The sequence below is a fragment of the Castanea sativa genome, chromosome 11, assembly GCF_040712315.1.
Source record: "Castanea sativa cultivar Marrone di Chiusa Pesio chromosome 11, ASM4071231v1".
In the NCBI taxonomy this organism is placed as follows: Eukaryota; Viridiplantae; Streptophyta; class Magnoliopsida; order Fagales; family Fagaceae; genus Castanea; species Castanea sativa.
In genome coordinates, this window is record NC_134023.1 from 31,291,931 (window position 1) to 31,319,434 (window position 27,504).

Consider the following 27,504-nt stretch of genomic DNA (forward strand, 5'->3'; position numbering starts at 1 on the left):
AATGGTTAAATTTTTGAAATATGTAGTAATATTAATGATATTAAGTAAGGTTGTAGCCTTAGGTTATAACCAATTTTGTAACTAAATTTTGTCATTGTTTTATGGAAGATTGTGCCATAATTTGAAGAAACATATAGTATATAGTTTCCACTATACAACCACCCAATCCTATTCACACATGAACCTACATGGCTAACATGGTAGTAAACAAGTCTCACACCTTAAAAGAAACAAAGTTTATCTCCAAACTAGGTTGGAGCAAAATTCTTCAAACTTTTTATATATTTTTATTTTAGATGTAAATTTTGAAAATCTAACCATTGGATTTTATATTTCTTATGTTTTTAACATGCATATCAAATTTCATTCAAATTAGATGTTATTTACTATTTAATAGATAAAGTTATTTTTTATACATAATTTTAAATCACAAAATTTGAAATTTTAACATTTGTTTAATGACGTAGAAATTAATCTTTAATTTTCTTGAAATTTTGCAATCATGAACAATATAATATGAACATACAATTCAACGGTTAAATTTTTAAAATTCACACTTAATATAAGAATATATAAGAAGTTTGAACAGTTTCTTTCCAAACTAATTTGAAGAGAAACTTCGTTCCCTTAGAAGATGCACTGACCCGCTCGAGTCATTTATAGAAGTTAGAAGAAAAGATCCGACCCATCCAAGGTATCAGTTCAAATGATAACACTAACTTTGGCCCCCCCTTGTTCTGATTCCTCAACATTTGGTCCCACGAAAGTAGTAATTTACCTTCCAGTTTCCAAAGGGTAAGATTTTATACTAGTTATTACTGTCATTTTCTGATGAGTTGTTTCTCCACAGCACTTCCGGCCATGTCTACTGTCAGTTTTTCAACCAAAGCATGTTTGATCATTCATGCCAACTGGCCACATAATCGCATCACAAACTGACCATGAACTTCAGAACTTCCATACTTTTCAATCGAGACACCACTAGATTTCTGTTGCTTATACATGATACAAACAAATCAGTCATTAAAGAAATCATGCTCACAACCAAGAATTAATTAGAGCATGAATTATAACAACGTTCTTCGAAAGTTAACAACCCAATGCACTGGCACAAAGTGATATCACATACTATAAAGTTCATCAAAATATCACTGCTACATAAAATGCCATTACAAAATTGCCAAAACCATGTGAAGCAAAACTCATACAACTCCCAACTAAGTCCATTAACATGCCAAATCCAACATTTTGCAAATCAATGTGCAGACACGCATGTGAAGAGCTCTAGCAAATACAAAAAGACCGGGCACAATCACAACCTACAAAATCCAGTGCTAGCTTAGAGTCCACCACAAGCAAAAGCCTCAACTTCTCTAAGCCAACTTCCACCACAAGCAAAATCCAGTGCTAGCTTAGAGTCCACCACAAGCAAAAGCCTCAACTTCTCTAGGCCAACTTCCCTTTCAACGGACCTTTTGGAATTTTACACAGAACCTTGGCATCAAACACTAGATACTGCTTTTTAATCTCAATCATTGCCTTCTCAGCAAATGGGTCAACCTTGTCCTCATACTTCTCATACAGAACAGGCACAGTGTGCAGCAAAACAAAAGCTGATTTCAAATCAATATGATCAGAATTAAGAATATAATATGAAACTGATTATAAAATACATGTGAATAAACACAAGTTTTATTGTCCTTACATATGTAGAACAAGGTCAAGAAATTACACCAAGTCCCCACAGTGGAAAGAACCCACAAGCCAGCAATAACCTGACATCCAAAAATTGATCTTATTAGAAACCAGATAACTAAATAAACTACCCATAGAATTGCTAGTCAGGATAATGTTAAAGATCCTGAAACTAGCAAATGTAGTAAGCTCCACATTCATCCATGAGTCTTGGGACCAAGGCTTAGTTGTTGCTTTTGTATGCAACTTATGATAATATAGTGTAAATTTAACAGTAAAGATCAAAATCTCAAAGACAGCAAATTTTAAAGCCTTTATGACACAATAAAAGTATTTAACAAGAGTGCCAAGTTAAGAGGAAATGATATAACATACAATGTGAAGCTGTTACCAAAGAGACATGGAAGTAAAATAATACATACAATGAGAAATTTCTTCAAATCTCTTCCTGATGCAATATTCCGCAAGACAGCAAACCCCTGATTAATTTCAATTCTCAGTGCAGAAGCAACTTGCAAGAATGGCTCCTCAGGAAGATGAACTTCTGGGATCCGGGGAGGAGTCCTATAAATAGAGATCTTAAGCAATGAGTTAAATGAAACCACAGATACAACGCATGGCCTCATGTAGTCAAAGGACATAAAAAAGCATGGCATAATCACCTAAGGACCAATGTAGGCAACTCTGGTGAGGCTATATGAGTAACCAAGCACCTTAAACAATCTGTAAGGCGCTCAACAGCCTCAATGAAATTAGCGAAGAGAAGTTCTATACTTTAATTCAAGTTAGTGGATGTCTCTTTCTCTTACTTTCTTCTCTCTATCTCACACACCTATATTTCTTTCTGCGTCAATTTAGAAATAGATTTTTTCCCCATTAATTTCAGTAATGAGTTATTGAATAAAGCATTCTAACAGTTTAAAAATTCTCATTTTAATACATATGATTTGAGGTACATTTAGAGTTCATTGAATCACTCAGACTCTGGTGAGTACTTTTTAGAGCCTCACTCATCACGCCCCAGGCGATACAAGGATTTGATGTCTACAGATAGCCTTTGACTACATTGGTATGGCTGAATCTTGTATAGATTATAATAATAATAATAATAATGTAAAATCCCAAAAAGGCTTACTTGTTGATAAAGGTATGAGCATTGGACCACAGGAACAAGATTGCAAGAGCAAGTATCAAAACATGACATACAAGAGTAAGCAGGTGGTATTCGACCAATTCAAAAAGAACCCAGATGGCAGTAGCTCCACCCAGAAAGCCGGCTGAAATCTTCTTGTTCCTCCATAACAACACATCAGCAGCTGCACCACCAACACAATTTAAAGGCATAAATAGAATCAAAACTTGCACACAACATCAACGACAACAAGAGCAAAGTCTTTTTTCTTTTTTTCTTTTGGGGGGTCAGCTATATACTCTCAACACATAGATTAGAGTCCGCGTCCACTGCATATATTATTTTCCTCCATTCTATTCTATCACAAGTCACAATGTGCCATTGCCATTTGCCGATTCACCTCAACTCAATATTAATCACAGATCGCTAAAAAACCCACTAAACGCACCGTTTTGCCATTCATTTAAAAAGCAACTTATCAGAAAATGAAACAAACACATCCACATTGAGCTTGAAATACACACACATATTTAATGCCTAATGAATCAGATTACAGATCTCATACTGGAGAGAGAGAACATACGCTTTCCACCACCGAAAACCTTGTGAACCGGTTTCTCTCTGCCGAAAAGCCGGTAAATCTGAGCCTTTACCGATGCCGGTTTCTCGGAATCGGTTTCGGAATCGTAATCTGAAGACGAAGATGAATCGTGCGCCTGGATCTTCTCGCTTATCTTCTCCATCACTGCCGAAACACCACCGCTCTCAGAATGCTCCGCCATTTCACCAAAAGCAATAAATAAAAAAAAAAAAATTGAAATTTCAATATTGGTTTGAGTTTGAGTGAGAAAGAACTAAAAAATAATAATAATAATAGGATTGGAGATTAATGAATCTCACTCTCAGTAGCATTTATATATAATAGACATAGTCCCAACCTAAGGTTCGGGGAATTTAACGGCGTTAAAACGGGGTTCATGTTCGAGAAAAGAAGAAGTTAGATTTGACGGTGTATTTTTGTGTGTAGAGGCGCGGGTGGGCAGTGTCTGACTATGATGGATGGACGGTGGGGATTGGGGAAAGCACCGGCCTGGTGAAAAGGTTGGGACCACGTGGCTGATGGATGTAGTGGAAGGACGGCTGTGGATGGTACTTTTTTCTCTGGTCGGGGGTAGTGGGTTCCACGTACACTTACTTGCCTATACTTGCAAAATCGCATCTTTTTTTTTTTTTTTTTGGAGAGACGAGAGAAAACACTAGTGTAGCATTTGTTACGAGAAATCCATATTATTCTTATGTGACGTTTGGTACGAGAAATCCACATTATTCTTGGTATTTAGATTTTTAGAAATCTTCATTGAAAATATCTTAAGATTCTTAGAAATGTGAGATGATAATGTTTGGTTTATCCTCAAGAATCTTAAATAAATTATTTAATTTTTTTATTCTATCCTTAGATTTGAATGTGAACTACTAAATCCTTAAAAAAAAAAAAAATCTTCCTCTAAATAAATAATGAAAAACCAAATATAAACTATTAATTATGAAAAATTCATTAAAATTATAGTCTAACATTTCAAAATGACGGGTACAATACAAAAATAACTATTTAAATTCTCAAATGCTTTTATTCTTAATAATAATTTTAAAAGAGTTTAATCCATAATAATTTGTTTTATATTTTATCTTGATTGCTTAAATGATAATGAAAAATGGTTAAAATTGTCAATTTATAAAAAATACAATTTTCTTTAAGCTTGAGAATCTGGATTTCCACCTGTTTTTAAAGGGAATCCACATTCCTACTGAGAGGGGTTTAAGGGGGGAATCCAGATTCTCCTGGCATCTGATTCCTTAGCGTAATTTGTAACCAAACATGAGAATCTTTAAACATTCCTAAGAATCCTAAAACATTACCTCGTACCAAACGTCACCTTGGTATCCAGATTTCCAGGAATCACATTCCTAGGAATGTAGCTATTCCTATGTTTGGTTTCATTGAGAATCTCTTAAGATTCTTAGGAATTTAAGATGACAATGTTTGGTTTATTCCCAAGAATCTTAAATGAATTATTTATTTTTCTCATTCTATCCTTAGATTTGAATGTGAACTACCAAGTCATTTAAAAAAAATCTTCCTCTAAATAAATAATGAAAAACTAAATATAAACTATTAATTATGATAAATTCATTAAAATTAATTATAATCTAACATTTCAAAATGATAGGTACAATACAAAAATAACTATTTAAATTCTCAAATGTTTTTATTCTTAATAATTATTTTTAAAAGAATTTAATCCATAATAATTTATTTTATATTTTATCTTAATTGCTTAAATGATAAGAAAAAAGGCTAAAATTGTCAATTTATAAAAAATATAATTTCCTTTAAGCTTGGGAATCTGGATTCTCACATGTTTTAAAGAGATTCCACATTCCTACTGAGAGAGGTTTAAGGAGGGAATCCAGATTCCCTTGGCAGTTGATTCCCTAGCGTAATTTGCAACCAAATATGAGAATCTTTAAACATTCATGGGAATCCTAACATATTACCCCGTATCAAACGCTACTAACACGATTGATTTTTGGTACATGTGGAAGTGAAATTGAATTTTAAATTTCTTATTTAATGATAAGAAATTTTACTTATTCAACCAACTACCCCACAAGATCTATTTTATATATAATATATTATCATCTACAAAAGGATAAACAAAAAAAAAAATACAATTATTAGTCAGATTTTGAAATACAAAATGTTTACTACATGATATATTTCATAATTTTTACCACAGCTCATCTATATGATGAGTTGTGAACACATTTATTTTTTTAACCACTCATAACTCTTCACATAGATGAATTGTGTCACTAAACTTATTGATTGACATATTCAAAATCATACCTATCAAAAAGAAAATTTGAAAAATCAAATTTTAATCTAGAGTATAACTTTGTGATAAATTTTGGGCAATTAATTACTTGAAAAGATTAAAAAAAAATTGGTAGATTGTTTAATCTTTGGTCCCAAAAGAAAATCTAACTCATTCACTCACTTGGAAGCATTGGAATATCTTTTGTATTTTTTTTTGTTTAAATAAAAAATGCTTCAAGGAAAATCGGTGAGAGATAATTTAGGTATGAAACATTATATTCCTCAACTAAATTTAAACACATGGTTGTAAATTTTTTTTTAGTTGAACACATGGTTATACTAAATTTAATTGTCTTCGAAAAGAAGCATTTAATTAGAAAACTTGTATGGCACTTAAAGTATTGTATCTGAGTTTTGTTTACCTCTGCACCAATTGTTTCTTTTTCTCTCTCTTGATAATTCTAAGATTACAATGAGGGAGTTGAGATCTGAACATTTGATGTCCTCATTGAAAACACCAAAATATGCCAATTGAGCTTTCTTTCTCTTGCAGTTATAATAATGGAGGAGAGTAATTCAAACTTGATTCTCTTTATAGAGGAGAATAGATAATAGCATTATATTACGAGACTTTTAACGTGAATACTAATTGTTAAAAAAAAGGTAGAAATTAATAGTCCTTAAGTTTGAACCATCATCACACTGTCCTTTTTGAGGTTCAAGATGCACAACATATCAAGACCTTAAGTGATGAGCAATGACTTTGGTTGGTAAGCACATATAAAGTATGGGTGGTGGAATTAGTATCACTTTCCAGATAGGCCCCATGCTAGGCTAGAGCACATTAAAATAGATCACTAGGAAGCAAATTTTAAAAAGAGCACAAGACCTCTAGGGATCATGAAAATGCCACGAGATCCCTCTCCCTTTTGATTCTAATACTTTGGTTGACAATTGAAAACAAGTACATAGAATTCTCTTTCACATGTTTCTAAACCCAATTTTTAAATGGCATCATGCAAGAATAGTCGATTAGATGAGCAATTCAGGCAGATGAGGGTAAAATTGGATGGGGCCATAGAAACCTTAGAAGGGGCCTAAAGGAAGGCCTCTGTAGCAGAAGATTATTGGAATTGGTCCAAAATATAATTGGCGAGGATTTAATTAACTGGGCCTGGCAGGCTAAAGTACCGTACTGGCCCTACTAGGACAATGGATTTTGGTAATTTGGTTCTTCCTCACTTCTAACTCTTCTGAAATTTGAAACATTGATTTTTTTGTTTTGTTTATTTGTTTTTTTTTTCTATAAATTAAAAAAAAAACATTACAATAAAATCTTAAATCAATAACATTCGCTAAATGATACTTGTTCTTTATTATCACGATAAGACATTAATTAGTTTGTGTAGACAAGATTCAAACTCATGTCCTCTTATTTAATAATAAAAAGTTTTACCCAGTTAACTAGAATTCACGAAACAATTTGAGTTTTAAATGCCTACTACCATAAACCATTCAAGTATATGAGAATTATGGTTATGAGATATATAAATGAAAAATTGTACAATAATCATGACAAAATAGGACGTATAATACTCCAACAGGTAATCATCAGAATGGCCGAGGTGGCTTCTCTAATACAGCTGAAAAGAACACCTCTCTGTCATCTTTATCTAGCTTTGGAACGACAACCCATTTATGTTTCTTGTACCTTAGCATCTTGAAAGCTTTCAAATAATCATCCAAATCCTCTTTCAAAAAGAAAAAGCTGTCAACCCATAGCAAACCCCCAGGCCTTAAAACTCTATCCCAATCATACAATATGAAGTCTAGGAGCACATAATCAATCCAACCATCGAGAAATCTGGTTGTGTGAATCAAATCTAGAGTATTATCAAAGAATGGGAGCCGTTGATTTATTGTCAGGTAGAGAGGGACAAGTCCTCGAAGAGCTATCATTTCATTGAAGGGTGCCCCTAGATTGATAGTTGCTGAGACTACTGTTACATTGAACTCCCTCATCCTAGCTGCAAAAGTCCCAGTTCCAACACTGAAATCCAATCCAATTCTGATCTCCCCTGGCTTAATACCAAGCACTTCTGGTATAAGGAAATCTGCAGTCAGGTTTGAATTCGGGACTATATTTACTTGTTGAATCCATCTGGGCATTTCATGATATGAAAGGTTGAAGCAATCTGCACATTTGAAGAATCCTTTGCCAGTGGAATTGTTGGCCAAGCAATTGAAATTCTTGCATCGATACTGACTCCACCGAACATTTCTATTGTCAGGGAGCTTCCACATGGACTCGTTAATGGGGAACGGCTTGTAATATAGTTGTGGAGCTCTTGAGAAGCATCTTCTCCTTGGTAATGGATCGCACCCATGAACCATGAGCTTTTGAGCTAGTTTCCAATCATCATTGCAGATTTCCTCAATATCATAATTCATGTATTCTTCGAGCTCTTTCTTCATAGCAAAACAAGCATGACCAATGCTAGTGAAAGTTCCATTTGCTCCCATGAAGTTCTGTTTTCGTAGTCTGTTGGGCTTCATCTTGACGTACTTACGAATCTCTTCAATGAAGAAATAATCAGCAAATTCATTGGATTGTTGCTTTAGAGGATGTGCACTACTGTTTTCACTCTTCTGCTTATAAGTTTTTACATTCAATGGCAAAGAGGCCTGTACTGACTCAATAAGCCTTAAGATATCAGCTAGAAATGCAGTGTGCCTTATTAGAGAAGCTGATGAGGATGATTCGGTGGGAATATCTCTCATCATAATCAATTCTTGTTGAATTTTTTGAATGACAGTTTGGATGGTAATTCTAACTTCACTTCCACTTCCATCATGGCTCTCAGGGGTAAGGTGGTTGATGAAAGTATTAGTAACAAGAAGCGATCTGAGAGAGTAGAATTTGGATAAACTGGCAACAGAGATAAGAATGATAAAGGTAGCCAATACAAAGATTGGCCTGTGAGACACTCTGCATGTTCCTAACTTTGTAAAAACATTTGGTTTTCGCATTGTTGTTCTTCCAAGATTGAATTTGAAAATTCTTGGGTTCTTCTGAGAAGAAAGAACAGCAGCGGCAGTCACAACTCTAGAAAATCATGAATATAATGAAATTTGCATGAATTTGTTCTAAAACTCTCAACTCAGATTTAGAAATGACATAAGCTCAAAAAGTAGTATGATAAGTAATTAATTCTTGTATTAGGTGACTTGCAATTTATTGATGTAAAGTATCACATCACATCAACTGTATTTTACTCAATAAGAAGATGCTTTAACATGTTCAAATTATAAAAACTCAAATGATCTTTACACCAATAAATCATAAACAATGAAACTATGAAGTCAGGATTCAGATTGAGAGTCATAGAAATGGGCAAAATGGCATATAGAAATTACCTGGGACTGAAATCTGAAGATAAGGGAATTAGAGGAATGGTACCTGGAAAAATGGCAAGCAGAAGTACCTGACACTGGAAGCTAAAAACTTTGGCTGGAAGAGAAAAGAGTAGGAAGGGTTGGTTGATCTTGAGTCTTGACCAAGTTATGCAGTTTAATTGTTGCTGAAGAAATGGGGACTGAGGCATATTGAGATCAGATCAGATCAGAGTCTAGAGTTTTACGTACTTTCTTATTGGTAATATTATTTTGGTTTTAAGCTACTAGGGAGATTTTCCAAGCATTTGGAGTAGTTTATTTGAAGTGCCTGCTTTGAGTTCATAGAAGTTAGTACTTTGTTAGCTCATCATCCCTTCCAATCCAATATTTTATAATTTTTACATCACCGTGTACCATACTCCAATGCACCCTGTTCTTTCTTTTTATATTATGTCAAACTGACTTAATATATAGATGTTGACTCTCTAAAAAATATATATATAGATGTTAAAAGAAAGATTTTACCTATATAGCAGGTGAGAATTTTAACTCATACACGTGCATGAGAGAGACATTTCACAAGAAGATACTACCTCTACCTCCCCTCCCTCCTTTTGACAGTGTTTTTATTAATGGGACCAAGCAAAGCAACGTACCCACCAAATTACTCTAACAACATGTTTCTTAGGGCGGTTTGAATAAAGGCAAAAGGAGGGATAGTTGAAAAAAGTAAAGTAGAGTTAGTTAAAAATAGGTTAATTTTAAATCAAATTTATTCTACTCTATTCCTCATCCCTCCCCTTCAATCTAAATGGAACATTAGGATTTCTGTGAAGCTTTGAAAATGCTAAATTGTTCATAATGTTATGTTAGGGGTTAGTTTAACTGATTGATAATTGATTTTGAGTTTGATACACCATATTCATATGTCACACAATTGTAGGGTAATCCTTATGGTGTAGATAGGATCTTGAGTCTACTTCAAAAGACTTTTTTTTTTTTTTTTTTTTTTTTTTTTATAAAAAAATTTATGAACAAAAAAGGGTCGCATGTGATCATTGACCTAGTACACTTAAACCTGCTATTGATGGCGTGGGGCACCCTTGGGCACATTAAGGCTATCTGCATTGTAGTACAGTATTTTAGTGAAGCGCACGACTCGAACCTGGCAACTCTTAGACTTGCAGGTATAACTAAGTTCGAGACTACCAACGCGTTATGCTCTAAAGGGCGCTTGAAAAGTCTTAGAAGCTTATCTTCTTCTTCTTCTTCCTTTTTTTTTTTATTTTTTTATTTTTTATGTTACATCGATAATGGGGTTTAGGGATTTAATTTCAGTTGAAAACACAAAAAAATGTCAGCCAATTGAGTTATGAAGTTAACCTATGCAATTTTTTTTTCTTCAGCATTTAGAAGTTTATTTATTCGATGATGTTCTTGAGATTTTTTATTTTGACCAACTAAGTACCTATTAATATATTGTGAAGCCATTGGTGTTCAAATCTCTACTCTCCAACGTATAATTAAATTATTAAAAAAAATTATATTGTGAAATTTATTATAATTGTAGGGACGAAGGGCCCGGCCCAGATAAGGATATTGGACTGTGGGTCGTGTCTGAAAACGTCAAATAGCCCGAGGATAGATAAATATTGGTGAAGACAGATAGGTTATTGAGCCAAAGAAGAGGTCGAGTTATAGTGAGCAAGTGATGTTGTCCGATGAGCTACTCTTCCTCGGAGGGTAGATTAGAGGCTTGAAGTCTGACCATCCATCAAGCCCTAGGCAGTGGGCAATCATGCTTGGGAGGATAAGTTTCAATGAGAGATGAGTCACCAAAGAGATGAGAAATATTTGAGTAGAAAGCTGCTACCATCGCATTGAATGCTCTGCATCTAATCCCCTAGTCGCATTAATATGGAAGTGATACCTGAACAGTAATTTTTAGCCTTACAGCTACCCATAAAGACTTTAAGAAGGTGTTGATAGGAAAAATATCAAGAAGATTAACAATCTGATCTACACGTAGAAGACTGGGATGAAAGAAGAGGACATATAAAAGGGAAGAACTCCATGACAGAAAGGGGGTATCTGAGATTGAGAGAGAGAAAAAACTCTGTATAACTAAGAATTTGAATATTTGTATAAGGCTATGTTTGGTTGGATGTAAAATGTTTTCCAAGTGTAAAATATTTTTAGGTGAAAATATTTTCGGGAAAGGAAAATATTTTTAGGTGTTTGGTGGCATTTAAAAAAATACTTTGGAAAATATTTTCAAGTGTTTGCTTGTAATCTTGAAAATATTATAGAAAATACATTTTCTACTTGTTGCTCACATTTTCTCAGCTCCTAAACAAATATATAACATCATTTCTCAACAGAGAAACACAAAAGAAACAAAACCCAAAAAAAAAAAAAAATCATAAAATCTGGGAGAGAAGAAGGAAGAGAGAGAGGCGAGATCGCGATCGTGATCGCGCGATTGCGAAAATCCAGCACCGGCGCAATTGCGAAAACCTAGCACCGACGCGATCGCGAAAACCTAGCACCGGTGCGATCTTGAAGGCGGGGCGATTGCGATCGCAATCGCGAGATCGCAAAGGCGGCGTGATTGCGTAGGCGGCGCCGGTGTTGGGGTGCAATCTCGCCAGCACATCTGGGGTTGGGGCTCGATCTCCTTAACTCTCTTTGCTCTCTCTTCTCTGCTCCCTCTGCTCTCTCTCTCTTTGCGTGTTTGAAGCCCAAAAATGGTTTGAAGAGAAAATAAGAACGGAAATGGTTTTACGTCTAGGAGCCTTATTTTACGGTCAACCCTGAAAATATTTTCAATTTGACCTAATTTTCGATAACAACAAAACACACTTTTACAGAAAAGCATTTTCGAAAATGGTTTGAAGCCAAAACAAACGGACCTAAGTCTATGAGAAATATATAAGAACATTCCTTCCTCAGATCTGTTCGAGGAGCATTTTTTTTTTTTGTCTAAACTGTTTATATTATTTATCCTGACACGAACCAACCTATCACCTAACTCATTGAACGTTCAGTTTCAGACCCACTCTCTTATAAATTCATTGCTTTGGGCTTACTGGGCCATTGCCTAAACCGCTTGGGCTGTGGACTGAATCTGGTCTTCACAATAATAATTAATAAATACTTGAAAGTTGAAACCAAGAAATTAACAAAATAAAGGTCTGTTTAGTTTAGAGGAGTTTTGAGTGATATGATCCAAAACCCATAACTGAGTTATCAAAACACATAGGACCCACACAATTTTTTTTGTTTGGCTTGATTTTCATATTGTGTTTCCATCACTCAAAACTCACAAATTTTGAGTTAGAGTGATGGAAACACAAAACAAGAAATATGTGTTTTTAGTTGTTGAGAATTGAGTTTCAGTGGCAGTATTGTAAAATTAAGCAAAGAATGGGACTCACCCGTATGATTTGTCCCATCAAGTAACGTCTCTCCAACCCGTTCTTCTTTTTACCCAGAGCTCTCTCTTCTCTATAGAGAGAGCTAAACCAAATCTCACAAAGCTCTTTCTGTGATTGGAAGAGGATTCGAGAGACGACGTCGGACTGAGCCCAGGCTGGATCGTAAGACACGCGGACCTCAAGATTGTGAGACAGGTGGGTCGAAGCTCCATTTTTTGGCTTCGGTATTTTTTGCTCTGTTTTGTTGTTCTTCTTCGGCAATGTGGGATTTGGTTATGGGTTTCTTGTGCATTCTTTTGGGAGAAGTAAAGAAGAAGATGGACTTCCATGGAGAAGTAATGAGACGTGGGTAGACATCACCAGTGGTGGGGTCCACAGTTTTGGAGAAAAGTTGTAAAGATATATAACTGAGAACTGAGTCCAAACATGTGTTTTGCAATTTTTGAGTGAAGGTAAGGTTTGAGTAGGGAGTTATGAGTTTTGAGTCTGAGTTTTGAAAACTGAGACACCTCTAAACCAAATGTGCTCTAAATCATTATATGAAATACCCTAACCCTCCTCCATATATCTTTTACATCAAAGACCAGTAATAGCCCAGTGTACATTTTGCGTAGAAACTAGAAAGTAGCAGTATCTGTTCTGTTGTAATTGTGAATCCAACATAATGGAATTAAAAAAGAAAAAGAAAAAGAAAAAGAAAAAGAAGATGAATAGGATTTCCGAATAACAACCCAAATTGAATGACTTCCAGTGAATTTTAATCTCAATGAAAGCAGATGAAATTAGAAAAGTTCAAATAGTAAAAAGAAACTTACAAATTACAAATTGTTAGAATTTCATTCCATTCCAGGATAGCAATGGACTGAGCTAATGTAACAAACAATTTGTCGCAATTCTCACTAATTCTAAATCAAACAGGAACTCCATACTCTGCAATTGTCACAGACAATCACTAACACTGAATCAAACATGTCATGTAAGTTTACAACCCAAGCAATTTGGTAAAATTCCAGAACTCAAACGCCTATGCGAAACACTAACACCCCAACTGTTCCATTAGATAAAAGATAGTCACGAGTTTATGAATTTTCCATTTCCCTCTCTAATTTAACCGAAAACCACAACGATTTAATAAAATAAAATAAAATAAACAGAAATTTTGAACGAAACCCAATACTTCTACCTACCCAAAAAATATACATTTACCCCCCACAAACAACCATCCAAAGTCCAAACACACACACGAACACAAAAACAAAACAAAACCCCAATCCACCCAACACCGAAATGAAAGCAACCTAAAATCCATCACCTCCTCCGCCTCCGATCCGCGGCGTACTGCGACAGCGGCACGACTTCAGAAAGCGGCGTCGACAGCGGCGTTGGCAGCGGCGAATTTCGACAGACCGGGCACGACCCATTTAGCTTCAACCAAGCATCGATGCACAACAGGTGAAAGTAGTGGCGACACTCAGGCATCATCCTCAGCATCTCGGCTTCCTTGTACTCGCACAAACAGATCGAACACGTCGTGTTATTGCCATTGCCGCCAACGCTCCTAGTGTACTGAAACTTGGGGTACGAATTAATGACATTCTGGTCGAGCCCAACGACGGCGTTTTCATCGTCGCGTTGGTCTTCGTCTTCATCCTCGGCGACAAAGATTATGCGAGGGAGAATAATACCTTCTTCGTGGATGTTATTGTTGTTGTTAATATTGTTGTTGTGGTGGTTTTGAGAGCGGCGAGAGCGAGAGACACGACAGCAGAGGTAGGAGGAGAGGAGGAGAGCAGAGAGGAGTACGAGGAAGCCGAGAGCGATGGCGATGGCGTAGCCGAGGCCGAGGTTGGTGAGGTAGTTCGTGGTAGTTGGGGGAGTGTTGGTGGTGGAAGTGGAGGTGGACATTGGGAGAGGAAAGGAAGAGGAAGAAGAAATTTATTAGCCATTTGTGAGGGTGAAAAATAGATGGGAATTAGGGGTGAGATTTTTTTTTGGGAAGGATGGGTGGGTGAGTATTCCAGCTGCTGCATTTAATTCTCTTTAGGGTTGGGGAACGCAAGAGGACTATAGTCTGTCTATAAGGAGCATTTATTTTTATTGTTATTTTTATTTTTCTTTTTCTTTTTCTTGTCCTTGTAGGGGACTGAGGAGGGAGGAAGTTAATTTATTTTTATCTTTGTGGGCTTGGGCTTACTAAGAGATGCTCACCTTTCTTTTTGGTATTACTTACTAGTAATACTATTCAATTGATTTGGTAAATGGACTATAGATGATTTGACTCATTTAAGTCATAAATCCTAGGTTTTCGAGTGTCTAAGCAAAATACTTATAGTCTTTTTGAATTAAGGGAGAGAAGGAGTAGAGTTGATAGGGAATTAGCTAAATTTTTGGGTAACTCTACTACGCTCACTCTCTCTCTCCTCAATCCAAATTGACTCTTAGCTTTTATTTGGGAGGAGAGAATTGAATAAAATGAAAATAATATTGTTTAGGAGTTTTGATAGAGGGAATGGAAAGTCCATTCCCTTATTTGGGGTAAGAGATAATGAAATGATTATGAGAGAACACTCATTCCTTCATTTTCCCTCAAAATCTTAAATTTTTGTTTCCCTAAAATTGGGAGGAATGAGAGAGAATGAACTTATGTTTAATGAAAATTTTGTTAAATCTCCTAAAATACCCCTTCAATCTCAACCTTTTTCACATATTATGACACCTTTTTTTTTTCCAACCAGTCATAATTAAAAAAAAAAGAAAAAAAAACATAGCTACCATTCTTGCACTTTATTACTCACACTGCTATTGCTGTTCTCTTATTGTTGATTTATCAAATTCTGTGAGCTTTTTTAAAAAAAAATTATTTTTAATTAATTGCAAGTCTATTGACCATTGATTCATTAACTTTATGTATTCAAGTCTAAATTTTATGTATTTCTATCATGTCACTTTTCTTAGATAGTCAAGTCACTTTTAGTAAAAATAGTATGTGGGGGTCCTTTTGACAAAATGTCCTTGCCCAAAATAGAAGCAAGGACCCTGGGCCTTGTAGTTATAGTGTTAAGGACTAGGCTTGGCTCACCGCAGCTAAGTGGCTGATTACGAACCAAGTGATGCACAAAGCAGGAATCTTACAATACACACATACTAGCATACAAGAAACATGTATGTATTGAACAGCAAGAAACAACAAAGGAGCAGTGTAATAAAGCAAAAAACACAGAATAAAATGAGGGGATCCTTAAAAGTAATGTAAGATGTCTCGTTATCTTTTTTTAATTGTTAATTACAACATGCTCACTAAGACGTGTTTCAAGGTCCAAATGAACTCAAAAATTACAGGTTTAGATGGCTCTCTAAGCCTCTAAGACTTGCAAAGTCTAAATCCCTTCGAATCCAAGTATATTCTATAGTAGCTGTTTTAGGATACCGGGCAATATTTCTCTTTCTTTCACTACTTTCTTTTAAGGTTTTCTTAATGATTCTATTTCGATTCACTCTTGTTGAATGCCTCTTTACTGTTGACTACTTCCCTTTTATAGTGTCATTCTAGGGTTCCAGGGTACCACTGGTTCTCCTCCTTCGCGCCCTTGGGTACCAGAGCCCATGTTGTGCCAGCTGCTTTGGTGGCTGGTCCCTTCCTCGTTTTCTCATAGTTTTCTTCTTTTGGTGCCTTTTCCTTAAAAGTTTTTTGCTGTCTTTCCATTATGGGATATCCTTAAAGAGTTTACCTCCAATCCCTCCTCTTTCGAAGCTTCTAAACCTTATCTTTTCAGACTTAGTTTTTTGGGCTATTCTTTTTGATGAGGAATGAAGAAAAATTAAAGTACTCCAGACCGTCCATGGTCATCCACTCCAGCAGGCGTCCAAAAGAAAGTACCAGGAAGAGGCTAACGTCCATGGTCGTCCATAGACGAAAACACACCCGCAGCACTCGTCCTAGGAAAGCTATCAACCCCGTCTTGAAGGGGTTCATCCACAGGAGGACCCCTGGACGAGCCCTTTACACTTCGGAATTCCTGAGTACATGTCACCACTCCGTAACATACGCATAACTTCCAGTGACCGTTATATGAGAAAATATAACTCCTAAACGGTTGTGGAAGTTATCCTTGAACCCTCACACCTCCTCAAATCCAGGGGAGGTTACAAGCCCAATAACTGTTCCTAGAACACTATATAAACACCCATTCAGACCAGAAAAATGTACGCTTTATATTTCCCAAAAAGTTGGAACTCCAAAAATATAGAGAGAAGACTAACTTTGCCATCAGAGGGTTCTTGGCCGGCAATCCTGGTCACCTTTGATCGCTTTTCTTTCTTTTCCAGGCCATCGAAGGAGCAAGCAGTCCTGTCAAGTCCGAAGCATCCAGCCTACTGATTTTCTTTGCATCATCAGTTGGCGTCGTCTATGGGGAAAGATTCACTGTTCTTTTCGTTCGACTATCTGTTTTGTTGTCAACGATTAGCCTTTCCCAGACAAAAGGCTGAATGGTTCGAACAAGATCAAGGGCTACCAACCCAGGCCACCAAGAGAGTAGGGATGCTTCTAGTAATCCCTAATGCGATCGCAGGTCAGCGCCTGTCATGCAACCGCCTTTTGTTCAACATATACAATCCATGGCTGCCGCTATGGCAGAATTGACCCGTCAGAATCAGAAGTTGAATAGGGAGATCAACCTTAGGAGGCTGTGCCACGATGGGCACACGGAAGGACGAGCCCAGAGTCAAGAAGGTGAAGGAGAAAATGTTGAGTCTGAAAATCAGACAAGGGGTATTGCTTTAAGAAGAGTGCCACACTTGGAAAGAGAGATAAATCAGATGAGAAAAGCCATGGATGAGATGAGGGAGAACATGAGACGGGCGAACCCAGTGGATGATTTAGTTCACCGAACGGACTCCCCTTTCACGGCTTCCATCAACAGTCATCCCCTACCTTCGAAATTCAAAATGCCTTCTTTGGATTTGTATGATGGAAATCGTGACCCGTGTGATCATATTGCTACTTTCAAGACGACCATGCACCTTCAAGGGGTCCCGGACGAGATTATGTGCAGAGCTTTACCTACCACACTTAAGGGACCAGCACGGGTATGGTTCAGCAAAATACCCCCAAACTCAGTGGGATCATTTGAAGAGTTGAGTAAGTTGTTTGTCAATAATTTCATTGGAGGACAACGCCACAAGCGTTCCTCTTCTAGTTTGTTGACTATAGAGCAAGGGGAAAATGCGAGTTTGCGGTCCTTCATTACCCGGTTTAATAGGGAAGCCTTGACAGTAGACGAAATGGATGACAAGTTATTGTTGGTCACTTTCCACAATGGGGTCAATTCTGACTTATTCATCCATAAGCTCTACAAGCAGGAACCACAGACAATGGCCGAACTCGTCCATTCGGCCCAGAATTTCATGAATGCTGAGGATGCTATCATAGCCAAGAAGAGAAAGAGAGCAGAGCGCTCGGAAGCGGGCCACCAGCGTTACTCAGATCAGGGACCTCATCTAACAAAGGCTCGGGTAGACGAGAGAAAAGACAAGGATATTAAGAAGGCAAGTTCCTCAGTGAGAAATCAGTAATACACACCCCTGACTATGCCATTAGAGCAGGTTCTTATACAGATCAAGGACGATCCATCCTTGAAGTGGCCGGATAAAATGAAAGGAGATCCTAACAAGCGCAATAGGAGCAAGTATTGCTGCTTTCATAAAGACCACGAGCATGACACGGACGAGTGCTTTGACTTGAAGCAGCAGATAGAGAATCTCATTAGACAAGGAAAGCTAAGGAACTTCCTTGGACGAGATCAGAGAGATGAGAAACTGAAAGCTAAGGTGGAAGAGTCATCACGACCCCCACTAGGAGAGATAAGAGTAATTATCGGAGGAAACTTGACAGCGCAGTCATCCAAGTCGAGGAAGACATACCTGAAGGTGGTGCAGAACATCTAGCTGTCTGGATGACCTCCTAAGACGAGGGAAATAGACGAGCAGGTCATTACGTTCATAGACGAGGACGCAGGACGACTTCACCACCCACACGATGACGCGATAGTCATCACCCTACTCATTGCTGACTACATGACCAGGAGGGTGTTGATAGACAATGGCAGTTCTGCGGACATTTTGTATTACCCCACCTTCCAGCAAATGAGGCTAGGATGAGATTAGCTTCGACTAGTGAATTCGCCATTGGTGGGATTCGGAGGAATGAAGGTGCAACCAGTGGGCACCATCACATTACCAGTGGGCACCATCACATTACCAATGGTCGTTGGAGCATATCCACAGCAGATAACCAAAGAGGTAAATTTCCTTGTTGTTGATTGTGCATCGTCATATAATGCAATTATTAGAAGACTAACTCTGAATAGTTGGAAGGCGGTAACCTCTACCTACCACTTGTCCATCAAATTCCTGACTGAGTACGAAGTGGGCCAAGTACAAGGAGATCAATTGGCTGTTAGAGAGTGCTACTTAGCCATGCTGGCGATAGACGAGCATATACAAGCAATGAGTATAGACGGGAGAAGGATCGCAGTGGAACCCACTGAGGTGTTAGAATACGTCCCTTTGGACAAGAACCAGCCTTAGAAGTTCACTAAAATTGAGGCGAGCATGGAAGAAGAGGCAAAGCATGCTTTGGTCTAGTTTTTGAAGAAAAGCCTCGATGTCTTTGCATGGAGTCATGAAGACATGCCTGGTATTGATCTAAGTGTTATTACTCACAGCTTGAATGTGTGTCCCTATTCCAAACCAGTGCGTCAGAAGAAGAGGGTTTTTGCTCCTAAGCGAGACAATGCCATCAAGGAAGAAGTCCAGAAGTTGGTTACCGCAGAGTTCATTCGAGAAGTTTATTATCCAGATTGGTTGGCGAATGTAGTCATGGTTAAGAAAGCTAACGGCAAGTGGCGAATGTGCTTGGACTTTACTGACTTAAACAAAGCTTGCCCCAAGGATAGTTACCCATTACCACGCATTGACCAACTGGTGGACTCAACGGCAGGTCACAGGGTGCTGAGCTTTATGGATGCCTTCTCAGGTTACAACCAGATAAAGATGGATGAAGCGGATCAAGAAAAGAACTCATTCATTACAAGCCAAGGGTTGTATTGCTACAAAGTAATGCCCTTCGGTTTGAAGAACACAGGGGCGACTTACCAAAGACTGGTTAACCACATGTTCCGTCCTCAAATCGGGCGAAATGTGGAGGTTTATGTAGATGATATACTGGTAAAGAGCCTGGACGAGGGAAATCATCTGGACGACCTTCAAGAGACTTTTAATACACTTCGGTGGTATAACATGAAATTAAATCCAAGCAAGTGTGCTTTCGGAGTTTCGTCGGGGAAGTTTTTGGGGTTCATGGTTTTGTACAGAGGAATTGAAGCAAATCCGGACAAAATCCAGTTGCCGCCCTTAACAGGTTTGTGTCGAAAGCTACTGACAAGTGTTTGCCATTCTTTAAAGTCCTCAGGAAGGCATTTGAGTGGACAGACGAGTGTCAAAAGGCCTTCCAAGACTTGAAGACATATCTCATGACAACGCCGTTGCTGAGTTCGTCTGTACCTGGAGAAGAGCTGTATTTGTACTTGGTGGTGTCCCCACACGCAGTAAGCTTGGCGTTGGTCAGAGAAGAAGGGAGAATCTAGAAACCGGTTTATTACACAAGTTGTGCGATGAGAGGAGCAGAAGGACGATATCCGATGATGGAGAAGCTAGCTTTTGCCTTGATTACGACTTTCAGGAAGCTGAGGCATTATTTCCAAGCTCATATTATCAACGTCCTAACAGATCATCCCATAAAGAAGGCAATGAACAAGTTGGAAGCCGTTGGACGATTAATACAGTGGGCTGTGGAACTTAGCGAGTTTGACATCAGATACCTTCCAAGGAGCGCGATAAAGGCGCAGGCATTAGCAGATTTCATTGCAGAGTTCACCCCCAGCCAGGATGAGCTGGACAAAGACGATGGAGTTGAAAGGTGGGTTGTTAATGTAGACGGATCATCCACACTATATGCAGGAGGGATTAGAGTCATACTAAAGTCCCCAGAGGGTGATAAGCTGGAGTACGCGGCCCGTCTATAGTATCAAACCACCAACAACGAGGCTGAGTACGAAGCTCTACTCAAAGGATTGGAATTGGCTAAGTCTTTAAGGGCGGAGTCGATAATAGTCAAAGGAGATTCTCAACTAGTCATCAACCAAGTAAATGGAATGTGTGATGCCAAGGAAGATCGGATGAAGAAATACCTCAGCAAAGTGAAACGACTTGCACTAAAGTTTTCAGCAGTAAGTTTTGTTCAACTCCCCAGGGAGGAAAATATGGAAGCAGATGCCTTGGCGAAAGCAGCTTCGGCAAGAGGAGTTACGGACGAGTACGACAACGTCCAATACATGCTGAGCATAGACTTTCCGGAAATACAGCAAATAGGAGGGGGAGAAAATTGGATGAGTCCAATAGTAATCTATCTTAAAGATGGAAGGCTTCTAGAAGACAAGGACGAAGCTAGGAAGTTAAGGGTCAGGGCAGCCAAATACGTCCTCATAAACAAAATGCTGTATAAGCGAGGTTTTTCCCAACCTTACCTAAGATGCTTCGCTCCGGACGAGTCAAACTATGTTTTGAGGGAAGTTCATGAAGAAGCATGTGGAAATCATTCGAGAGCGAGATCACTAGTCCATAAGGTCATCCGTGCAGGCTACTATTGGCCTATAATGCAAGCAAATGCTAAGGCCTATGTCAAGGTATGTGACCAGTGTCAGCGCTATAGCAATGTCCTTAGACAGCCGTCAGAGTACCAGACCCTAATGATGGCCCCATGGCCCTTTGCATAGTGGGGACTGGATATCCTAGGTCCCTTCCCCATGGGAACCAGACAAATGAAGTTTTTGGTAGTAAGGATCGATTACTTTACCAAGTGGGTAGAGGTCGAACCTCTTGCAACAATCACTCAGTAAAATGTTAAAAATTTTGTGTGGAAGAATATTCTATGTAGGTTCGGAGTACCCAGGGTACTAGTATCGGATAACAGACGTCAGTTTGACAATGCACCTTTCAGGGACTTTTCAAACATTTTGGAATCAAGAATCACTATTCCTCACCCTCCCATCCACAGGCGAATGGACAAGCAGAAGTAGCGAACCGATCCCTGCTGAAAATCATCGAGACTCGGCTCGAGGAGGCAAAAGGGATATGGCTAGACGAGTTACCAGGTGTTCTTTGGGCCTATAGGACGAATGTTCGAACTCCGATAGGAGAGACCCCCTTTAAGCTAGCCTATGGAAGGGAAGCCGTCATACCAGCAGAAGTTCATATGGCTAATCATCGAGTGATGAAGTATCAAGAGAGAGAGAATGGGGAACAACTTCGTCTTGACCTCGATCTTATTGATGAGGTAAGAACAAAGGACATCAAGATACAAGAATCTTATGGCTAGGCAGCATGATGCCATGGTGAAACCCAGACGATTCAGTGTTGGGGACCTTGTTCTCAAAAGAGTCTCTTTAGCAACTAGGAATCCAGCTCATGGAAATTTGGGACCCAATTAGGAAGGACCATACAGGGTAATCAACTGCAAGAGGCAGGGGTCATACTACCTGGAGGCCCTGGACGGACGAAAGTTAGAGCACCCCTGGAACGTGGAACACCTGAGGAGGTACTATCAGTGATGAACTTGGATGAAATAATCCAGGGGCGAGGTTGATATTATGGACAGCTACAACCACGATCTATGTGTTTACTTATACCTACTGTTGTGTTCTTATTACTACTATAGTGTGTATTAAGAATAAAAAGTGCACTAGTTCATAAACTTTTGCACCGTCTGCAGACTAGTTTGTAAAAGACGAGGTTATGTATTTTCTTAAGTATTTTAATAAGGCACTAGATTATAAGCGTGCCATATTTGTGGACAATGTTCATGCAATAATATGGTTTGGATTTCTAATATATTTAATCTAGTTTCCATAATGATACCCATAAGGGAGGCAAAAGCCTAAGACGAATGAAAATCTCTGGACGCAGGGATCTAACGTTCATAAGCTTTCCTCGAAATGAGGATAAAGAAAAAAGAAAAAGCTAAGGCATACTCGTCTAAGAAGTAGATAGATAAGAACAAGGCATACGTTAAAGCATAAAGTTCCAAAGACGAGCATCTAGCCAAGACGCCTCAATGTCTTAGGACGAGTAAAACATTATAAGCGTCTTGCAAGGAGACGAGTGATAATTGCCCAAAGGACGAGGTAAAAGACTGGCAAAGGCATCATTGTCGTCCTAAGACGAGTTACACTTGTAAAGATTTGATTGGCTAACAAAGACGTCCATGCTTAGGTGGGTTGTCCATAAGAAAATCATATGGATGACCATTCAACACTTAGAACATAGACTGTTTAAAAGCCAATGACATTAATGGTGAAAATAGTGGATAAACTCGTCCATACAATAAATAATGGATAAAACTAAATATTCATTAGTCTAAAGAGGGTAGACGACCACCGTCCAAAAACCCTTAGAAAATAAGTCTTAAAAGGCAATTGTTAATAAACTCATCCAGAACACTCTGAACGAGATAATTGTACTCAAATACATCTTAATAAGAGTTCAAAAAAATAATGGACCAAACTAAAAGAAAAACAGAACAACAATAACACTTTAAGTTAAAAATTTTGTCTTCAAGAAGGGGGGGCATCAACATTGGGGTCGTCCTGAGATGGCTATGTGGTGGCATCATTTTCAATATTAACATCGTTTGAGCCTGTTTGGAGGAGAGAACTTGTAGCAGCACCAATGTTGAGTTTAATAGTGCTAAAGTCAACTCCAGGAAAGTTTTCTATAGCATCCATTCTAAAATCTTCAAACCCTGCTGCATAGTTTGTGTCCAGCAGGTCGGTAAACTCCTTGGACGCTTTGAACTCTTCCACTGCATTGTCTTTAGCCTTCTTGAGAAGGAAACTCAGCTCGTTGTTCTTCTTTTGAAGAAAGTTAAGACGATCGTCCTTCTTAGCAACATCAGATTTCAGCTCCCCCACTAAAGCATTCAACCCCTTAACCTCGTCCTTGGCCTTATTTGCCACCTCGGCCCAAGTTCTGCGGTCGTCTTTAATCTCCTCTATTCTTTTTTCAAGAATGATCCTCGTCTTGGCCATCTACGTGGCCTGCTTGGACGCAGCTATGAACTTTGACATTGCCTACATAGAAGACAAGAAGGTTCAAGAGATAAAAATGACAATAGATAACATTGCTAAAGTAAGATGAGACAAAGGTGCTCACCTTAAAAAGATCGTGGACACCGGAATGCTCAAACTTCTTCAAAGACATATCGTAGCACGCAACTACGTCCTCACCTGTTATATCCTCTTGAAATCGTTCCCAGGCTAAATCCTTATTCTCCAGTAAGTTCATAGAAATCCTTTGAGGAGGCTCGGACGAAGCAGGAGCATGGGTTTTGGACGGAGTAACACCGACGGGCGTAGACGATTCAACATCAACGACTGTGATGGACGACAAGGAGGACGGAGGGTCAGACTTAGCAGTTTCGGGCCTGGACGACCCATGGTTGGTCTTCTTCCCTCGACGACTAGGTAAGCTTCCCAAGTCCAAGTTTTTGGACAAGCTTTTCCTCTTGTCTCTAGCAGCAGGACGAGGCTGAAGTTGAACTTTAAGTCTGGTCGTCTCGTCAATCACTTCCGTCTTCTTTCATGGTTGCCATTCCTGAAAAATACATGTACATATGAATATATATATATATATATATATATATATATATATATATATATATATATATATATATATATATAAAATTTCAAAATTTCAAGTAAGAAAAGCACTCACGTCTACGGACAATTTGCTCTTGCACAAGGGCTTCAGCAGATGGATTAGGGCCAAGTCCCCACTTGTGCAAGTGTCGAAGAGTCACTAACGAGTGAAAATTCCTCTCGGGGTGTAGACGATCTCTGTGGATGCGGTCACGGTGAAACTTACTTAAAGAAGGACGTCTAACAGCTAAGAAAAGAGAGGAAAATTAAGGTTAGACAACTATCTAAAGATAAAATATAACAAAACAAATAAAAAAAAAAGAATGAAGGAAAAACATAACATACCTTCTTGACGAAGGCTCCCTAATTTTCCAGTATAAGAGGCAAATACATCTCTACCAACCTTGATAGGATGCCCCGCCCAGAAACCAAAGACAAAGAAAAATTCTGTCTTCCAGTTTCTGTCAGATGAAGGCAAAGACTTAATCAACCTACAGTCATTGCCCCTAGCTGTGAATTGATAAAAACCTAAAGATTGACTTTTTCAAAGGGTTTATAACAGTACAGAAACTCGTCCACGGTGATAGGACGGTTCCCATTAAATACCTCCCTCCATAAGACTTACATAGAGACAATAAGTCTCCACGCGTTGGGGTTAAACTGACAAACTCCCAAGCCCAGCCTAGTGAGTAATTCTCTAGCGAAGGCATTTAAAGGTAATCTAAGCCCCCTAGCAAATAAGCTTCGTAAATACCTATTCCAAAACGGGGTTGACAACACCATTCCCCTCGGACGGCTAACCTAGGATTCAGATCGTCTGGGATTTGGAACCAACTCCTAAGAGCGTCTAACCTCTTCTCGCCCGTCTTAGAAGGGATTTCTATAGCACAACTATACACAGTTTCTTCTTCGTCCAAAGGGGGGGATGGCGGGACACTCGTCGAGGTATCAGCTCCAGAGGCTGCCCTCGTCCTAAGATTTTCTTGTAAGGTTTCAGCTGGAATTCTAAGAACACCAGAGGTATATTCCTCCTTTATGTGGCCACTACTATTACTACTGTCATTACTGGAAGTGCTATAGCTAGAAGAATCATGATACTCGTCTATGACCTTGTCTACACTGTCGCTAGACGAACAGGTAGCCATTTCAGACGTCCTAAAGCTTAAAAAGGAAAGCCTGAGAGTGAGAGTAAGGGGAATACCTGGCTCTAGAAGAAAGATACTAAGGACGCTGAGAACACTCCTAGACGAGGCGACGGACGAGAAGTATCAAAATAGAAAATCTGAAAAAATGAGAGGGGCACGAGAGGGAAACCACTATTTATAGGTAGAGAAGTCTCAGTATTCACAACGACAAGACCAATGAGAAAGTGACACGTGGCATCTGCCTCGATGAGGTAAGTCGACGTGACCAATCACCTATGAAAGCATGACACGTGGTACGCTGTTTGAAAAATAAATAAAATAGAAAATAATAATAATAATAAATGTTCTTGGAAAACTCATCCTGAAGTTTGGTGATATGCTGCATGACCCCTGGACGAAGGGGCAACTGATGAGAAATGAAGAAAAATTAAAGTACTCCAGACCGTCCATGGTTATCCACCCCAGCAGTCGTCCAAAAGAAAGCACCAGGACAAGGCTAACGTCCATGGTCGTCCATAGACGAAAACACACCTGCAGCACTCATCCTAGGAAAGCTATCAACCCCGTCCTGAAGGGGTTCATCCACAAGAGGACCCCTGGACGAGCCCTTTACACTTCGGAATTCCTGAGTACATGTCACCACTCTGTAACATACGCATAACTTCCGGTGACCGTTATATGAGAAAATATAACTCCTAAACGGTTGTGGAAGTTATCCTTGAACCCTCGCACCTCCTCAAATCCAAGGGAGATTACAAGCCCAATAACTGTTCCTAGGACACTATATAAACACCCATTCAGACCAGAAAAAGGTACGTTTTATATTTCCCAAAAAGTTGGAACTCCAAAAATATGGAGAGAAGACTAACTTTGCCATCGGAGGGTTCTTGGCCGGCAATCTCGGTCACCTTTGATCGCTTTTCTTTCTTTTCCAGGCCATCGAAGGAGCAGGCAGTCCTATTAAGTCCGAAGCATCCAGCCTACTGATTTCTTCGCATCATCACTTTCTTTTTGTCATTTTCCAAAATGGGCTGATTCCATCCCTGCCAGGTTGAAAGATTTCCTAGCTACTTCCTTTCATAGTTCTTCTTCCTAGGTTCCCCGAGGTACCAGCCCCTTGTTTATGAATTGTCACTATCCAAGCCTTCTGGTTCCTTTCTGCATCATTGGGTGGTTGAGAAGGACGTTTCTGTTCTTCGTTCCTTGTGTTTCTTGGCACTCTTTTTGAGCTGTCTCAATCTTACTTGCACGTTCCGAGGATCCCGAGCCCTTGGTAGTCTTTGGGTATCGCCCAGTTCTTACCACTGGACTCCCTTTTGATTTTCTGATCTTGGCAGGCTGGGCTTTTCCTTTCTTTCCTTCATTTCATGGGCCCTAAGGCCTATCCTTTCATGGGTTTTGGACTTTAAATTCCTTTAAAGGGCTTGGACCTACCATCCCCTTTTTGTGGTGAGCTCAACCCTTTTATTTTTATTTTCTATGGAGTGCACTCACTGTGCCATTTTGAGCCTTGGTGTTATAACTTTTTTAGACCTCAACACAATATAAGGATTTAGAACTTTTTATAATTAGTTTTTACTACATTTACTACTTTCCAATATAAGTGAGACTCATTCTATGGGCATAAGTTAACACACCTAAAAAATATATGAATATTTTATAGAAGCCATTGTTATTTAAATTGATAGCCTACATAAGATTGTTAAGAGGGAGTTCTTGATTGGATAAAAAATCATATGAATCTACTTTTCATTGAAAAAAAAGGTGAACAATTACAATAAAGAATGATGTGTTTAAGAATCATCAACATAAGTGTTAAATTCTTCTTTAATAGAAAATAAAAATGAACATAAAAAATAAATAAGGTTTTAACTATAATACTTTATAGCAATAGCATCAACTATATAGCAATAAATATAAAACACTAATATTAATATTTTTGTATATATTCTAATAAGTATTACTGTTTATTAAAAAAAAAATCCCATAGAAGTTTTTTTTTTAAAAAAACAATCCAATAGAAGTTAATTAGTTACTCATTAAATTGTGTAGTGAGTCCTTACCTAGT

At 38.5% G+C, this 27,504-nt stretch overlaps 3 protein-coding genes across 3 annotated transcripts; all 3 read right to left on the minus strand.

Annotated features, from left to right (window-relative positions):
* Positions 1 to 1,003: 1,003 nt before the first annotated feature.
* On the minus strand, positions 1,004 to 3,723 carry LOC142617148 (reticulon-like protein B5). The gene is made up of 5 exons (XM_075789861.1): positions 3,411 to 3,723; positions 2,831 to 3,011; positions 2,118 to 2,259; positions 1,706 to 1,775; positions 1,004 to 1,613 (listed from the first exon to the last, which is right to left on the minus strand). Exons 1-5 carry the CDS (start codon positions 3,607 to 3,609, stop codon positions 1,447 to 1,449), a joined length of 759 nt encoding a protein of 252 aa, XP_075645976.1. The 5' UTR covers positions 3,610 to 3,723; the 3' UTR covers positions 1,004 to 1,446.
* A 3,432-nt stretch (positions 3,724 to 7,155) lies between these two features.
* LOC142614910 (putative methyltransferase At1g29790) lies at positions 7,156 to 9,458 on the minus strand. Its single transcript, XM_075787544.1, has one exon. It carries the CDS (start codon positions 8,733 to 8,735, stop codon positions 7,317 to 7,319), a length of 1,419 nt encoding a protein of 472 aa, XP_075643659.1. The 5' UTR covers positions 8,736 to 9,458; the 3' UTR covers positions 7,156 to 7,316.
* A 3,862-nt stretch (positions 9,459 to 13,320) lies between these two features.
* Positions 13,321 to 14,630, minus strand: LOC142614911 (RING-H2 finger protein ATL67). The gene has a single exon (XM_075787545.1). It carries the CDS (start codon positions 14,441 to 14,443, stop codon positions 13,847 to 13,849), a length of 597 nt encoding a protein of 198 aa, XP_075643660.1. The 5' UTR covers positions 14,444 to 14,630; the 3' UTR covers positions 13,321 to 13,846.
* Between the last annotated feature and the right edge of the window lie 12,874 nt (positions 14,631 to 27,504).